The sequence below is a fragment of the Eupeodes corollae genome, chromosome 2 (assembly GCF_945859685.1).
Source record: "Eupeodes corollae chromosome 2, idEupCoro1.1, whole genome shotgun sequence".
NCBI lineage: Eukaryota > Metazoa > Arthropoda > Insecta > Diptera > Syrphidae > Eupeodes > Eupeodes corollae.
This window is the reverse complement of record NC_079148.1, coordinates 120656967-120676474: the sequence shown is the minus strand read 5'-3', so window position 1 is coordinate 120676474 and position 19508 is coordinate 120656967. Positions and strand designations below refer to the sequence as shown.

The window sequence follows — 19508 nt, the reverse complement described above, 5'->3', positions numbered from 1 at the left end:
CCTAACAATTATACAAAAAGTAACCATTATTACAATACTTCCGGAATACCTCTAGAAACGTAATTATGGCCTTTATGTTTATAACATTTACCAATAATATTGACAGGGCCATAAGTCAATGCAATATTTCTACATAGTATTTTATTTTTTCTGGACAAAATTATTCTGTTTTAATTTATTTATATTACCTCTTAATCTTTGTAGACTTTAGAGGTCTTAACTTAGTTTTAGATGTGTCAATTTCATACCATTGTGGATTCTGTCAGAAAATTTAACTTATCATAAATGTACAAAATTAACCATAAAAGGCAAACAAAGACTACGCTTTAAAACCGGCAACTCTAATGTTCTTTCAAAAAACTGGAATGCATTACGAAATAAAATAATTCCGATTTCGGTAGCAACATTTATGAATTTTTAGAATTTATGAGAATTTTGAAGATTTAACTTTATTCACTTTCAAATGAAATCGAATATTTTACTTTTTACTTCTAAATGCCTTTTACTAACTGAGGCATTAAGTATACATCACACACATATATATGTTCTATTTATACACTTAAACAAATTTGGTGGAGCAACAGTCCATTGAGAACTAGGGCCTAGTTACTTACAACTCTCAACTATCCTTGTGTTCGAGTAATATTGCCAGGGTTGGAGGGTAACTATAGTTTTAAGCGAACAGCTAATTTGAGAAAGCAATGTTGACAAGTACCCGTAAAAAAAACGAGTACTACCCTATTTATACACTTGCACTTACTTATTTTGTTGCAGTAGTGAGCTTTATTTTAAATTGTTATATTTATTTTCTCCAACCTACCAAAATATAATTGAATGTAAAAACAAAATTCATCACCTTTAAACACGACAAATCAGCACCCTCTAAGAAACCATCAAAATCGTAAACAAAAACATGACAAAAGTGACTTAAAGAAGACGCCAAGGCGACGACGAAAATAAAAACCATCAGACCGTAGAGTTGACAAATGCATAATATATTATTATCAATTTCGGTGTCAAGCGATATTATACTTTTTTTAGTGTTAATGTGTTTCATTCACGAATTATAAATACTATGCGATATCGAAAGTTCATACAGACAAAAATGTATTTATTTTATGGATTGAAGGCCTTACTAAAAGTGTCAACAACTTTGTAAGACATAAGCCTCTATTCTAATAAAAGAGGAAGTAATTTTTGCTTAAAATGTATGCGTCCAAAAACTTTGACAATGAAGCAAGCAATACCTAGCTAATGCAAGTATTCTTCCTATGAAAGTAAAGCTTTCTTTATAAGGAAAGTATATTTGAAATGTTTCAGAAGTTTTGTAAAACTAAACCTATTGGTAGGGGCTTAGCATTTCATTCGTAAGGAAGTTTCTAAATATTAAGCAATTTACTAGCCATTTAACAACTGTTAAGTTTTGTTAATTAATAGGATACTTATTTTATTTTATTTAAGAAACAGTGCATTTAAAAACTCGTCTAAAAAGTGACAGCGTAAAACACATTCCTAGGTATAAACCTTAATTTTAAATTGTAAAAACTTAGAAATAGTATGAATTTAGTAAATCTTAATAAAACAGTGCGTTGATAACTATGGCCTAGTGACTTACAACTCTCAACCATTCCTGTGTGCGAGTACTGTTGTCAGGGATGGAGGAGACCTACAGTTTTAAGCCAAATCCGAACGGCTAATTTTTCATGACAAGAATTACTCTTGAAGAATTCGTCAATTCCTCGCAAGATTATAGTACTCGTGAAAAAAACTGTAGATGGCATTGACAGGGATCGAACCCAAGACCTCTGGCAAGACAGTCCAATGCACTAGATAGTGATATGTATGTTTAAATCCTTTAAAATTAACAAGAGTATCTTTGCCACTTTCCAGCATATCGTCGTAAAAATGTAAATAAATAATTTTAATTTGTTTTATTATTGTTTGTCAGGTTTGTTCGATTTTTCCAGGTTGTCTAAGTAAGTTCCTTTTATATTATTCTGTGCTTGATTTTGTTTAATAACCTTGAACTATTTATGTTTTAAGCAAGTTCATGCGATTTAAAAACAATGTTAAATATATCAATTTATGCTAACAAAAACAAAACATTGGAAACATGCTTTAAGTTTTTTTTGTCCATCTGCCTCAACCCAATCAATCAATTTCGCTTTTTTTTAAAGTTTGCGAAATTTTGTCTATTTTTTTGTTTTTTTTTTTTGTTTTTCAATTTCCTAGACATTATATCGGCCATGTGTTTCTAATTTCAATCAAACATCTCTCACTCTATTATTTTAACTTTGATAAATTCTTTTTCCGGTTGTTGGCAAGTTACGTAGGTAAGTAAAGTCTGCAATGTGGTGCTGATGATTGTTGTTTTCTTAACACAGATTCGCTGATTTTTCACACGAACTTATTCATGTTTTCCGGGATAATTTTTGTGTGGCAATCCATAAAATATCTAGAATTATACAGCTATGGCTGATAGACGCTGAAATCGGGAAATGTTTGCATAAACAAAAAAAAATATATTCTCGTATTTATTGACTGGAAATTATAATACGAGTGAGTGGCATCAGTTAGCTGGTATATAAATTTAAATTGTTAATGAAAATGTGAAATACCTTCAGCTGCTGGTCGAACGGATTGAAGGAGGATGGTACATATTTATTGGGTAATGCCAAGTTTATTTTAGCCATTGATTGTTAAATAAAAAAAGTTGCTTAGTTTTTAAAAATAATTTCTAAAAGTTGTTTAAGTAAAATAAATGATTTCGTGATTTACAGAAGATTCGATAAATTGGAAAAAAATCTATTCAACAAATTTCAATCTCAGCAACACTGATAAAGTGATAACCAATTTTTATGTCGATTTAGTATTTTAATTTAAAATGTGAATTCTTGTTTTAATACACATCACTGATTTATTAAGACACAACATTTTATAAATAAACTTTCTTGAAAACAAAGAAGATAGACTGACCTGCTTTGTGAATCTGACATTTTAGCGAGAAAGAAAAAAAGTTATATCTACTACCGCGCATTAACCTTGAAAAAGAATATTGATGCTTTTGTGAATTTTAATTTATCTTTTAAATTATTTCATTCATTTTAGAGGTAAATAAACCTAATTTTCAAATGTCTACATATATTTAAAAATAATTTATGATATAATTTTTGTTATCTTTAATAACGTGAAGTTTTTGCATTTTGGACTTCTTGTATTTATGCAAAATCTAAGTTATTTTTGATTTAAAAACAAAATAAATTAAAAACATTCTCACCCTTTGCGGTGCTCCGAGTAGACGTAGTATCGTTCCGAGTTGTGTTGCCAGTGGCATTGTTGTTGCAAAGGCGTATGTTGGTGCCCTCGTCGGAATCGGATACATTGATGTGCAATTCAAGGGATCAGTATCAATAAGATACTGTACCCTAAATGTTATCAATTCATCAGGATCCATTTTTACAATCATTTTTGTAACGAACTCTATTCAGTATCATTAAGTCATTTAAAATTTACAAAATTGTTGGTTTTATTTTAGTGTTTTTTTTTTTTTTATTTTACAGTGAGATGTTCACACGGAAGTTTAATTAGATTTTGTTGGTTTTCACTTTTTATTGAAATTGTTTTTTTTTTCGTAGAAAAATAGAAGCTGAAAAAGTAAAAGTTTTTTGGTTTTGGGTTAGGTATTTTTTTTTTCTAATTTAACTTTCATTACCAAATCATGTCGTATTGCAAAAAGATAAGTGTAGGTAGGTTAGGTAGATAGGTTTTTTATATCTTCTTGTTTAAAAATTTAAAAACAAAAACACAAACAAAAAATTATTGTAAAGAAGTATATACATTTAAGATGAACTGAAGTTTAATGTTTATTTCTTCTTTTTTTTTGTTTGTTTTTAATTTTGAGATAGATTGCGTGTTTAAGTGTAATTCTATAAGGTCACACGAATATTAATTTAAGTTTTTATGATGTTAAAGGTGGTTTAAATTTTGTTTCGTGTCTACTTTTCTTTTAAACTTTCTTTTTGTGTCAAACAATGAAAAAGAGCTATAATTTTGATCTTAAGTTGTAAATAATGACAGAAAAACACTGGACCAAGTCATTATTTTTTTGTTGTTGTTGTTATTTTGTGATGATTCGTTTTTTAAGTGGTGCTGAAAAATGCAGCTTTTGTTACCCTGAATATTTTAATTGAATCAGAACTTTTGAATTAATTTATTTTGATGTGAATATTTGTATAATACTTTGGCCTTAAAATTTAATCAAAATGGATTATGCTAAAGCGCGAAAATGTTAATTCAATGCAAAATGTCGACAAAATTCCATAACTTTATCATAACCAAAACTATTTTTAGGTAATTATTTATTTTCTACTCAAAATGTTTGGAAAATTATGGGAAATATAATTTTGGTTTTGCGGAAAAAATTGATTTTACTTTTTCCATGAAAAATGTTTTTTTTTTTTAAATTATTAATTTGAGATGTAGTACCCGTGGCATGATGGTTAGTGCGTTGGACTGTCATGCAAGGGGTCCTGGGTTCAATCCCTGCCTGTGCCAGCTTAATTTAAAAAAATAATTTTCGCGGGTACTGCCTCTTGCGAGGAATTGACAAATCCTTCAAGAGTAATTCTTGTCATGAAAAAGTGCTTTCTCAAATTAGCCGTTCGGATTCGGCCTTAAATTGTAGGTCCCTTCCATTCCTGACAACAGTACTCGCACACAGGAATGGTTGAGAGTTGTAAGTCACTAGGCCCTGGTTCACAACGGACTGTTGCGCCACCCCATTTGATTTGATTAATTTGAGATGCTATTTGAGTTTTTAAAAGTTAAATCCATTTGGATCAATGATCAATCTTTTCAGATTTCTGACTTCCAATATTTTTTTAATTCCTATTAGTTAATGCAATTAGTTTAATTTTTGTATTGAAAATTTTAACATTTTTCTTCGTTTCAAAGTTACTGGAATCTATGGACGTGAAACAATAATTGTAAGAACTTAAATTTAATTTCATTCTTCAGACTACAGAAATGGTTGGACAAACATATTTGTCAGCTCAAAAATTGTATTTATATAAAGGATATTACCTTCAAAATAAATTTCTGCTATGAAAAATTACATTTTTAAAAAATGTGGCGGAGCTGTTGTTTTTACTATTGCTCTCTTTACAATTCACTATGTAAACATGGTAAGGGCCGCTATCCCCACAACGAATATAACTTTATAGAACTGTTATTTTGTTTTATATAACACATTGTTTAGATGAAGAAAACTGTTGAAACAAGTTAGAAATCTACGAAAATTGATTTTCAACCCGATTAACTTGAGTACTTGACTTTAAACTAATTCCAAGACACATTTTACAAGATATTGCTTCAGTTTTCTTAATCAAAAGTAAATACTTTTTTTTTGTAATAAAAATTAAAAATAAAATCTGAAATATTTAGTACAAGGCCTGATATTTCAGACTTTATGAAATGATAAATGACTTTGTGAATGCATAAATTGCAAAATTTCTAGAAAGAAGATGAAAGCAGTACCACAGTAGAAAAACCCCCAAACTTGTGGAGGGAATTGTTTGTTAAAAAAAATCTTAAGCTTTTGGTATTAGAACAACAAAATAACTTATCCGACGACTGAATTTTCGACAACATTACAATTCCGGTTTTTTCTCGGTTCCAAAATCTGTCATGTAAAAATATGATATTAGCTTGAAGTTATTGACTAATATTTTTTTGCTGGTTTGTTTATTTAATTAATAAGAAGTCGCGAATTTTTTTGATTGCTAATTAGCTGTATTAGCACAATAATCATTTAACATTTTGAAATGTGAGAGAATGTATATGTTAGTACATACATTAAATCAGACATTAAGAATATCTATCTGCGTCAAGATCAATATCCAATCCATGTTTATTTTTTTTTAATTACTGGGAGAACGAATACAAAGACTTGGTGTTTAGAACAATAGATATGTTTAGAAGGTTCGAGATAAAATGTATATAATACATGACACATACTGAAGAAAATGTACCCTTCTTTAATATTTATACACCGAATCACCCTATATAAACTTTTGTAAAAATATTCCCTTAGATTACAGATAGAAAGAATAGCAAATAGAAACTAAAAACAAATCACATATACGGTACCATAATAATATTCAAAGAAATTCATAGTACCTTGTTAAAAAACACTATCGCACCCTATCATTGTAGATTCATATTATTATATTAGACCTAAGCCTGTCGTGTCATTGCGTTTTCAATTAAAATTCAGGGCTTATCACATATAGTGCGCCATGCAAGACAGTGACTATGACGTTAGGTATAAAGGTAGTAGATAGATACTTAAGAGCCAGTACAAGTATATACTAGCCTGCATGACTTGGATTTTGATTCGATTGTCTGTCTATTTTTATATATGCATCCACAAACGAACATTAAAATGTTAATAGGAACATACTATACCTCCTAACCTAAGTTTATTTTGCACGAGCTGAGAAATGTAATAGATTTGTTGTTGTAGATTAAAAAGATACACTATTTGCCCAACAAATGATTTAATGATTATTTCGTGTAGATATTTACCTACCTACATTTTATTTCATTCCATTTTCAAACTAAAACAGTATAATCTAAGGTATTCAAATATAATTTGATCTAAAATTATCCAATTTTCGATTTAGGTCTAAAGCGTTGCAAGTGTAGACAGAAGGTTTGCGAAAGTCTTTTCACTTTTTAACAAGTTGTTTAGGTATTTTTCATTAGAAAAAAAAGTTAATACAAATAGCTAAAGATGATGCGGAAATAATTGATGTAAATCTATTTATTTTGAGAATTTCATTTTGATTAAAAAAATTGTGGCACACTTATGAAATAGTTGTAAAGCTTTATAGACTAGCTGAAGACTAGGTAAAATTTAAATTATTCGTTTAATATGCAAAAACTTTAGGTATCTGTCATGAATGAAGTCAATGGTAGTATTTTATGGACATTTTTTGTCCATGAAAAATATTCATTAATATTAAACTAAATAAAATGCACGACTGGGTCGCACGAACTTACTCCTGTATGCTAAGAGTATGTTTAAGAAAGTACTTATATAAGATTTTAAAATATTCCTGTAAAATAAGTTTGTCTTCAAAGATATAAACGCCATTTGATTTGTCTCAAAAAACTCCGCGCCATCTTTGTATATGAAAACCATAGTACTCTCATGAGCCGAAACTTTTAGGGCGACCAGATACCGAGTCGTTGGCGTTAGTATCGAAAGTGGAGAAATTCAGCGGGAGCGAGAAAAAATATTATTTCCATTCCCTTAAGCAGCCAGCAGAATAAGGGAGATAATTAATTTTCGACCCAAAAAGTCTACACTAGTATATGTTTTCACATAAAGAGCTTCCATATGAAAGTTCATGAATTTGTTTTTGTTTTATTTATATCAATGCACTTTATATAACAAACAAAATGGCTTAATATTGTATCTAATAAGGGGATGAAACAAACTTTTGCATGCTTACGTCAGCTGTTTAGGATCTTTTACCCATATTTGTTTTTATTTACATTCATAAGTCTGCTTTTACTTGGGTACGATCTTTGTATATGAAAAATGGTTTCTATTATGTATAAAGCTACGATGCGATTCATATAGATTCAAATTGTTCCTTCAAAGCTTTTTTCCTTTAGATAGCTTTATAGTAATTTCTAGGAACTAGGATGGAAAATAAATAAGATAGAAAAGAGGCAGACCATGAATGTTTAAATTGTAAAGCGATCGCCTATTGGTTGTGTGGTTAGTTAGCAGGTAGATGTCTAAAACGAATAAAGAATAGATGTTACTTCTTGATAGACACTTTAAAATAGATTGTTGATTAAATATATGTATCAGAAAGATAGGCATGTAATTACAATTTTGTCAAAATAATGCGCTCTTTTGGGCTCATGCACAGTTAAAATAATTAAAAAAAAAATATTTTAAGATTCAAAATTTTACCTGAAAAATAAGTTTGTCTTCAAAAATTTAAATGCCATTTTATTAATCAAAAAACAGTTGATTTTTTAAATTTTTATTTTGAAAATCGGTTTTTTTTTTAATTAATTTTTTATATATAAAATTTTCCAATTTTTTTCTAAAAATATTTTTGGAATGCAGTTGTTTAGTGATTGTAAATATACGTCTTACATTTGAATTTCGTAAAAAATTGTTAACCCGTTTTTGAGATATAGAATTTTGAAAAATAAAAATTCAATATTTTTTAAAAAATCCAAACAATTAAAAATTGCATTTTTGTAAATCAAATATTGTTAAGGCAATATAGGAGCTTATTCAGAAAAAAAATTATTAAAATCAGTTCATAAGTTGCTGAGAAAATTAAAAAACAAAATAACGGTTCTATGAGCGGTACCTTTCCTGAGCAATACAAAAATATGGTTTTCTTATAGAAAGAAGCCAAGTTAAAAAATAAAATTTTAGAGAAAATTAAAAAAAATCTATCGGTTTGTTTTTGAGAAAATTCGAATTTTCGTTTTTTGACCAAAAAAATTGTATGGGGGCCACTGTCAGTTTTGATCTTTAAAAAAAATGAAAAAAACGCCTAACGCGAATTCGCTAAAAACCTTAACTTCCAAGTTTGAACTCAATCGACCCAATGGTTTAGGTTGTAGGAGCGTGGACAAACAGACAAAACCGACCGGACGGAACCGCGGGACCCACTTTTTTCGACTTCTCTAACATCGTAATATCATGTTTGATTAAAATCTCGAGTTCGAAATTTTGCACGAATGCAAAACTTGCCATATAGTTCCTATATGTCGCAAGTAAAAATACAAAATTTGGGTTTGCTTTGTTTTAATTTGCATTCATTGTGGATATTTATAAACTAAAAGTTCAGTTAAGTCTAAGAATAAGCTTTTGCAATTTCCTTAATGATTAAAAGTTGTTCAGATTTCTTGCTAGTTTTAACTTCGAGTGATGCGGTTTGTCAAATTTAAAACTGAACATTTCGATATTTTTCGATTTTAAAAGTAACATTATGGGATCAAAATCCATGTTTATGTTCGTGTGTACGAACTATCGTACTTTCGGGATAGCTTTTTTCATTCTGCATTTTTCAAGAAGCAGCAGAGAAACAAATAAATATTATTTTTCCGATAGCAATATATATAAATGTAGAAAGACATTTCAAAAACTATCATTCTCAAATATCTCACCAAGAATTAATGACGTTGACCTAAATTAATTTCGATGTATTTTTAAAAATTCAACAGAAATGCATTTATATATGAGGAACACAGAATAGTTTTCTCTTTTAATAATTTATCACTACGAATATCAAATATTTTTTAATCTGGTACAATTTTCAACAAATCAAAATGACTTTTTTTTAGGTGAAAACTTACAAAAGATTGGCAAAGACTTTTTCAAAACGAATATCTTAAATATGTTTTTAAGATATTCGTTTCAAAAAACGTTTCGCACAACGCATACATTTTGATAAAACCTACTACAAAAATGGTGATTTTGCAATTGGAAAAATTGGGAAGAAATTTGAAGACAATTTATTGATATTGTAAGGCCTGTGCATCAAGTAAGTGAAAGAGTTGACGAAGACTCGAATGTTTCGATTCCTCATCCTTCTCAGTAATTAGGTCTGTCTTACTTCACATTATGGCCGTACGACAACTCTATCTACATCCATATAAAGTCCAGTTAACACAACAACTGAAGCCAGCTGACCATTCACAACATCGTAGATACGGGAGCTTGAACGACAGGCAGTAGACGGCGATTAATCAAATTTTGTTCAGCTACGAAGCACATTTCTCACTCGGTGGGTATGTTAAAAACAAAATTGTTGTATTTGGAATTCTGAAAACCCTCAAGTAATTAAAGAGAGCCATTACATATACAAAAACGCAATATTTGTTGAGTCATTTGGTTTAGAGATGTGATTGGACCTTGCTTCTTCGAAAACGACAGGAACCGATGGGACCGTAAATTCAGAGCGTAATGGTCATATGATCACTGATTTGTTTTTGCCTGCTATTAAAGAATACAACTTGGAGACGATGTAGTTTTTTACAAGAAAAAATTGTACAACTTGAGCGAATATTTCTTTAATGCAGGAGACATTTCCTGGCCGTGTAATTTCTAGTCTTGGCAATATCAATATGCCAAAAAGATCATGCGATTTGACAACGCTGGATTTTTTTTGTGGGGCTATCCGAGAGACTGTGTTTATGCAGATAAACCTTTAACTCGTGCGCACTTAAACAGAAACATTCCTTAATTTATGGCTGAGATACCACAAATATGTGTCAAAAAGTGGTCGAAAATTACCTCGAAAGATTCGATGCTTTCAACAACTTGCGTGATTTAAATGATGTAGTACTTCATACACAATGTCAACTTTTGATCTTTACAAAAAAAAGAAATATCACTTAAAAAAATATGTAATACATTTCTTATTTACGTCTACTTTTGAAACCGCAAAATGGATAACCCTGTGTTATCATCTATATAATATGTTTGTCGTCTATCACTTGTTGTTTTTTTATCATCGTTTCTATCAATGAATTTTCATTTTTCAATCTATTCTGTTTTCAAGACTTTAATTTAAATTACTAAATTTTAATAATGAAACTTTAAATTTTTTCTTTTCACATGGACTTAAGTTCGTACTTCGTACGTAGCGCCTTAAATCAATGTTTATTGTGTTCTTCACCTCTCAACTATTTCGCAAAAGAAGAATACAAAATGTTTATTTTTTTAATATTATTATTGCATAATCAACTTGCAGCTTTGATTGGTAATTTTTATTTGTCGATTTCGGCAGTAATAGGTACATACCATGCTTCAAAGAAGAGTGCTTCTGCCTCTGCTTCAATTTTATTTGTTTATTTTACTTTGTACTCTTTTGTACCTTTATGAAAAACGTTCTTACTTGAATTTTAGCATATTACGAGTACCTGCAAGTATATCCCACTTTATAATCATTTAACGTTTTACACTTATGTAAGAGATGTTTATTATTATTATTGTTATTTGGTTGGTTGGTGTCAATTGTCTAGACGGTTAACATATTTGTACGCAATTTTTTGTTTAGCATGATGTGCAATGTGGGTGTTAAGTTGGTTGAAATTAGAATAAGTTTTTGTCTTTTTTGGATTTGGTAATAAGTTATTATGATGATAAAGTATGATGGAAAGTTTAGTCTACAAAGCTGATCTTTTAGCATCTTTGTAAGATAAATATAGGGTATATCTGTGAAGCATAAACTGAAGTGGTTTTCGTTCTTAATTTTATTAATGCGGGAAAAAAATTAAGGAAAATTTTATTTATGACTATCCCCAAGAACTTTGTTAATTTATTTAATAAAAATAAACATTAGATATTGATACTACACATGTCTCAGAATGTGTACATATTTCCTGAAAAATGTATCAAAATTAGAGACTTTTCGGTAATAATTTACAACAATTACCCACTCAATGAAATGATCTCCCGGAAATTTTACTAATGTTTAATTTACTGTGACCTTACCCTTTATACGTAAATACTGACTTCTAAGCCATTAATTTAAACAAATTGTATCTATGCACATGTACTGTCATAGATAATAATGGCAATGAAAAATGATATGTTTCTACATTTAACAAAGAATTTCTTGACACTGAAGCTTCAACGTATAATCTTCAAAAAATTCATACACATGTATCTAACAAAAAATTATCATTATTGTTAGAAGTTCATAAGAGTTAAAAATTTGTCAAAAATTAAGTAGGTATGTAGATGTTAGATAAATTAACGTCATCACATTTCAAATATTTGTTAGAATTCATTTTTTTTCTTGTATTATTGACTCACCTTAAACTTAGGAAATATGTACATATTTATATTTGTAAAAAGTAAAGCAGGTGAATGAAGAACAATAGAATCAGACAAACAGAAAATAAGAAACCAAATTACTTATCACTTAAAATTATGTTTGTTCAATGTTCTTCTTTAAAAAAAGTGGTATTTTTAAAAGATATAAAATCTTAATTGTCACGTAATTATGTAGTTTATTTAAGACGTTTTGTTTATTATAGTATATGTACCTATCGTTCTGCAAATGATGAATTTTAGGAAAAACAGATTATTCTGTTGTAAGAAATAAATCAACATACGAACGAATTAACACGAAATGTCCTTATTTGCTTTGAAGACAATAAGAAGCTTAATTGGCATTTGTTTTGTTAATAGACTTACAAGGAGCTTCCGGGTACACTATATACACAACTGTTGTACTTCATATGGAGTAAGTAGTATCCCTTTTTGGGTAAAGACTTTTTGAAGAAATTAGAATTATAATAAATTGGAGGTTTATTATTTTTTTTGAGACTCAAATTTTGAAATTATACAGCTTTCGAACCACACAAAATATGTGCTCGAAATTTATAGATGAACTCTACTGATAACGTTTGGTTCAAAAAATATAATTTTCAAATTTTGAGGGCACCAATGAGGATTCCTTAAAAATTTGCATATCTATTTTCTGTCGAGATATTCTAGAAGTTACACCCATTTAGTAGTAATTTATTTAAGATTTTATTTCGTGTACAGAAACTGTCAATTGGAGTATTCGTTAGAATTTTAAGATTACAAACATTTAGTTAAAATTTTTTTATTTGTACCAAAAAATGATGTAAAAGCGGTAGATTTCGATTTTAGGGGCCCTCAAAGCACAAAAAGTGTTAACGTTTTTACTTTTAAAAATCAGATCAATTACAATAACTTTGAATTTGAAGGAAGTTAAACAAAGACAATAAGAAATATTGATAACGTTTTTAGATAACTACAGCTTATATTAATAAGATTTCTTAGAACTTTTTGGCAATATTCGTGTGTAGAGAATACCTTTTAGAAATCAAATTATAAAAAGTAATTTACAGATATCTTTCAGCAAAAACAAAATAATTGAACAATACACTTTTTTATGTATATTTCTGAGAGTACAGAAATGTCTTAAATGTTTGAAACATTCAGCTGTAAAACTAAATGACATCTTTTCTCTAAAGGTAAGCTACAAATATTTACTGCCAAAAATCCAAACTTTTACTTTATATTTTATGAACACTTAACAAGAACTGTAAAATATTTGAGAGTGAAAATTGAAAGGCAAAGTTACATCAACTTGAATCCTAACGAAATTGACGTACAAAACACGAGCAGCGGAAGACCCACCTTATTTTTTTGTTTAATTTTAAACTGTCGTAATGGATATATTTAGAAGTTCATTTATGATGCCAAATCATAAAAGTCAATAGAACTTGACAGAAGAAATTGATCAACGGCTTATGACAAATAAAACAAAGTTGTATCCTTTCAAGACGGTGATTTTTATCTGCTCTCACTGAGTAATTAAAAAGAGATAGGGGTATGAATAAGAGTTGGATAAATTGATGAAATGTCCGAATGAGTCTCCTCAAATTCAATGTCTAATGTGAACAACGCTTAAGACACAACATTTTGAACTCGTGGAGCACCAGTACTGTGCTTTCAGGTGAAAACATAGATATGTTGACAGTTTCTGTAAACTGTTACAGATCACCAAAAGGTGACATTTCTTTAACTCTACAATCAACAAACATGCCAAAATCGTTCTTTTAAGGGCGAAAATATACATTTATCTTAATATTGCTGACATTTGCCAAAGGCATCAAACAGGAACTCTCTTGGAAGCTATTGTGGAACGAAAACATCAAAAACAAAAAACAATCAAGACCTCTCTCTTTTTCACTCTGTCATTTGCATAAACTTTGTTGTATCTTGTATCTTTTTGAAGGAAAACAAGTAACCAAAATAATATATATGTATGTATGTCTACAGCACATATTGCAAACAATACCAGAAGGAAGATATGATAATGTATAAAGTACAACATATAAAAGTAGATACACATAAATACGCACGCATTTGATCTGCAACGCAGCAGCACTATAACCAAAAAACCCCTTTAGTTTGGCATGGATGATGGCTTGCAGCAGCAACAACAAGGCACACTAAAGCCATATTTATACAGCCAGCCAGCACAGAGCAGAGCTGCGTCCGTGTCGGAGTCGATCTTTGGTCGTCCATCCGTCGCTCGTTGGTCGTCTTAGTTGTCGGTCGTAGCAACTAAAAAGTGAAAGTCTATCTTTGCTGATGATGATGCCCAAAAGCAAAAGTTTTCTTCTTAATTTCGCAATTTGGCGCCGTGACTTTTGAGTCTTGAAAAGCAACCGTGTGGATTTAGTGGGCGCATCATCTTGAACCCGCAAGCTCAATAGCTTATATTGTATAGAGCAAGCAGTAGTGCAACGCTAGCAGCACAGCAGCCAGAGCGTAGGGAAAGCCGCATCATCAGGCAACAGACTAACCCCAATCAATAAGATTCAGCACATATTGCGCGAGGACCTCATCACTATACGGATGCTGTTATATAGATGCAACGTGCAATAATATTATAACTGATGGCAGCTTGAGGTTACACTAAAGACGCAAGTCGAGATGACTATACACCAACGACCGACGCGACGATCCAAAAAACCACACTATGGAACCATCAAACCGCAGCAGTCTTTGGCTCAGTCTCTGTGCGAAATCGAGAGTTCCTTTCCTGGTTTTTCTTCCGAAATGCAGATCCACACCGATTGTGGGAGTGAATTATGCATTCGCAGTTGAATCGTCGAATGAATATGGACGAAGGAAAAGGAGAATCACCCAACCACCCGCGCTCCAGCTCCATTATGATGATCTGTTTATAGCCGCCAATCTATTCGAGTCGAATATACCAAAGCTATATGGGGGAAGTATCTTTGCGTATAATTAGATACACCGTCTAATTGTTATCGATATTTATGGGCAATCGGATGGGCAATGGCAATGGGAAGCTGAAAGGTGGAATGTTAATCCAAACAAATGGCTCAAAGGTGAAGGTAATTTTTCTGGGAAGATTTTTTTGTTGAGGTTGTTGTTGTTTTCTGAAAAAGAGGTATGTATAAGGTATAGAGTGAAAGTTTCACGTCTGTCGATTGGATCTGATCGGATCGGATGGGATCGGACAGTTGTCAGAGTTTGTATTACTCGAAAACACAAAATTTATAATTTACTTCATCATGAAGAGAAAGATAAGTAAAAAGCCTCAAACAAATGAAAAAAAAAGAATATTATTTTAAGTAATTGCATTTGGTGACTGACGATCATGATGATGATGACGATGATGAGTGCCTGAGGTCCCGGTAGAATGAAGTTGGAGTCCTTTATTTAACTTAATTTTTTTTTGCTTTGAATGAATGTGTCGTTTGTTGTCGGAACAAAGAAGAAGACGACGACCGACGACGACGTTGGGAAGACTGGTTTTTGGCAAAGAATTTTGTAGACATGTAATTATGTATTCCGGTGGTTCGGTTGAGTGGGAATTTTTGTCGGTTCCTTGCGTTTTAGTTTTTTTCTCCGTAATTTTTTTTTTTTTTGCAACAATTTGAAGTTTTGTTGGAGTTTCATTTCATCCGGTCGAAGACACCTGTCTTATATTTTGGTTGCATTTGGTCAAAGTTTTTTTTCTTTTTCTTCGTTCGTCTTTTATATTTTTGTGTTTTTTTTTATTTCCTGGTTTGAAGAAATCTTTGGAATGTTGGAATATCAACATCTGACTTAAGTTTTGTGGTTTAAGTTTTTTTTTTGAATTTTAATTCTGGGAACATTAGATTCTACAAATTAAATGGATGATCTGTCGGGTAGAAGTGTTAGCAAAAACAAGGTTTTAATATTTATAAACCATTGAATGTTGAACCTTTATAATGCGAATTTGAGTAAGAAGAGTTTTATATTCCGTTTTTATTTTTTTTCTAAGTCTTTATTTATGTAAACTTAATTAAAGATTTATGCTGGAAAAATTCTTTTTTTATAAATACGAGCAAAATGTTTAAAAGCAAAGATTTTTTACGACTAAATGATAAAATAACATCCAAATTATTTAATGGAACGAAAAATAACGTGTTTTGTATTAAGACAATATTTGTTAGAAAAAGCACATTGATTTTTTACAGAAACTAAAAAATTTAATTTGTAATTTGTGAAATTTTTATTATGCCTCAGTGATAATTTAATATGTATATCAACTTATCAAAGCTCTTCCCAGGAAACGATGTTATCCTAAATAATTGTATGGATAAATTGACCAGTTAAAGCTATCATTGAAACCAATCATTGGAATTTTTTTGACAGGTTGGGTATAGCTATCATTGAACATTTGTGTTACTGAAACAAAATTTCCTGATTGGAATCATTTACATGAGGTTAGAATAGATCATTGAACTTATTAAAATTAATAGGTGTGAGTACAAAGAAAATGCAACAATTATCAAAATCATCAAAAGCAATTTCATCGTTGAAAAATTAAAAATAAAAAAAACGCCTAACGCGAATCTGCTCAAAACCTTAACTTCCAAGTTTGAACTCAATCGACCCAACGGTTTAGGCTGTAGGAGCGTGGACAGACAGACAAAACTGACCGGATGGAATCGAGGGACCCACTTTTTTCCACTTCTCTACCATCGTAATATCATTTTTGATTAAAATCTCGAGTTCGGAATTTTGCACGAATGCAAAACTTGCCATATAGTTCCTATATGTCGCAAGTAAAAACAAATATGTACGTACGTTTCATTTTAATAACAAACATACATATAAAGATTAACTTAATTATTATACATTTTAAAACTGGGAACAAAGTTTTAAATGAGGAAAACCAATTGCGTAAGTCACAAAAAATATGGTGATAGTTTCAGCTTTGCGTTTCAACGGTTTTTTAGTCTTTTTGCTACACATTTATCTTATACAAGCGGCCCGTCCCGGCTTCGCACGGGTAGACATAAATAGGTACAGATATTTAGGTTATAAGCATGCTAATAAGAACGACCATGAATCACTTAATTAGAAAAAAATTGTATGCTTATCTTAAGCCACCCTGTATACTTGATTTTCAGGACATCCTACTCGAGAAAATGCCACATACAATTGCCCATGGGAAAAGCACTCTTCCCTAAGTCGATACCAACTATGGAAAAAGTTTGTCCCTGGGATGTATTTATTGTTAGGCAAAGGATATTTTTAAAGGCAACTTTAACCTTTTAAAAGATATGGGCAAATCAGTTGGTATCATCGGGATCCGCGGAACATGTGCGAGCTGACTGGCCGCGGTTGCTACAATCACATTATCTCTTATGGCTGAATCACAAACAGGCTTCAGCTTCGGCTTCACCTGACGTTTACGAGTTCAGCCATAGGAATTCAATGTATGATATCACAATGGAGCTTCGACCTCACGTTTCGTTTGACAATCGTAAGGAAAAGAACGTAATGTAACGTAATGTGACTCCAAACGGAAGCTCTAGTTTAATTATCTGAACATTTGCTTTGTCTGACAGCTAAACAGCTGTAAAATTTCAACAAACAAAATATTTGCTCTTTGGAGAGATGAAATAATGGAAATTTTATTCAAAGCAACCTCGAAGCAGGCTCACCGTAACGCAGACGAAGCCGAATCTGAAGCGTATTTGTGATTCAGCCATTCACTCTTTGATCAATAGTTACATACAAAAATACAAATAGTTCCTCTTTATAATAATTCGTTTAGATATTGTCGAACATTTTTTTGTCCTATCATTAATACTCTACGCAGCGTACGCGATGAAAGACATTTGATGGCTAATCGTGTACACCTTCGGTTGGTTTTAATAAGAATTTTTAAAGATTTCTATAGAATCTAGTACTAAATATAGCCTATGTACATATGTAATGTAGCTTTCTAATGAAAAAAGAATTATTTAAATCGGCCCAATACTTTTTGAGTCATATTTCCTCTTTATAATATTAGTGCAGATGTAGATTAGAAAAGTAACCAAAAAAAAAAATAGTTAAAGCCTTTTATATTATTTAAGTTATTCGTTCGTCATCAGCTGGAACTAGTTCTTAAAATTACATTTTTTTTGTTAAATTTCCATGAGATTTTGTAACGTAAAGAGGTTGGGGTCTATTTCCAATATTATAGAATTTGGAAGACTTATGCATATGTGAAATCTTAAAAATAGGAAAGTATTATTTTTTATACGAGTATATACAAGCTTCTGTCAAAATATTATAAAAATGTGATACAAAATCGGATCTGCTATTAAAATAACAATATTCAACCAAATCATTGTAAAACTTTTACGGAGCTGTTACATTTAATTTGTTCTATATATTTTTTCTTTTAATCAAACCGATCTTAAAACAACTTAAATACAAAAAATACCTACGTTAGCAATTGTCAAGAAAATTAAATTAATTTATACAGAGTCCTAGTTAATTCTTTTAAAGTAAAAATCTGGAATAACAAGCTTTTCAATTGACTTTCATCTTGAACAATCAACAATCAACTTCAAGGCATATGAAATAGTCGTTCTGGTTTAAAATTAAAAAAATACGTTACATTTCTTCGCATTGCACACATCATCAGAACAACCAAGAAAAAGTGTCCCATTCCTAATGCAGAAGTCGAACTATATACATAGGTGTACCTACTCGTACATCATCTATTGTAACACACTTTATAGAATCCCAGAATCAATTGGAATCGAACATCGAATACCGAGGCCGACATCAATCGATTTTGAAATCTTTCGTGTCTTTCGCGGGTTTTTCGCTTATCCTATTTCTTTATATAGAACTTGAATTGATGGCAGAATGCACATCCTTGTGCAATTAAATGGCGCACAAGAATTCAATTTGGACAAATCAATGATCGCCATACAAGGTTGCGTGTTTACTGGCACCCTACCGCACCACACCACTCGTATACTCTGCGTTAGATCTTACCATTAACCAACAACCGCGAGAACTGACCAAACAACCATCATATTTCTATATACCTAAGTATATTTGGTTGGTTTAGTTGGTGAGGTAGATAGGTATATAGGTAAGGTAGGTTTCCTGCTGGCTTTAAATTCCATGACTTGAAAGATAGATTGCCGTAACGAGTGAAAATTGTTATAATTATTTAGCTAAATACTGGTAATCATCTGTGGAGCGCGTTATGCTACATTGCACATTGGCATCAACTATTGAATCCCCATTCCCCAGATACACACTTCGGCGACAGACTGAAGGAACCCAATAACAACGCCCAGACATGAGGCGTCTCTCTAACATGGCTAACCATCACTACGTAAAGTAAAGGTATACCTTACCGCTGCCGTTACAGCCACCACATCTCCGAAGCACCAAATCAACTTGTATTCCAACCGCAAAGCTATAACTTGGGCTCTATTCAACTACGACGACGAACGTACCGGCTCTGCTCCAAGACCAGATTTACACATGTGCTACGGACTCCAACTTATGGTGCACCTTACACACCACTATCGCGCATATAAGTGCCTCCTAGATAATGCAGCTCAAAACAGCATCGCCATCCGAGACTGTGGTTAGTAAGTTGTGTAGTAGATAT

General features: G+C 31.1%; 1 protein-coding gene across 7 annotated transcripts in view; it reads right to left on the bottom strand.

Moving 5' to 3' along the window:
* LOC129947470 (FH1/FH2 domain-containing protein 3) overlaps nt 1–19508 on the bottom strand; it is a 136834-nt gene that overhangs the window by 42637 nt on the left and 74689 nt on the right. For 4 of the 7 annotated variants that reach the window (XM_056058036.1, XM_056058037.1, XM_056058039.1 and 1 more), the window contains one exon: nt 3278–3646. The exons of the other annotated variants lie outside the window; for them this stretch is intronic. In XM_056058036.1, the coding sequence (XP_055914011.1) occupies nt 3278–3466 (189 nt within the window). In that variant the 5' untranslated portion in view covers nt 3467–3646. The remainder of the gene's footprint in view (nt 1–3277; nt 3647–19508) is intronic. 7 annotated transcript variants of the gene reach the window in all.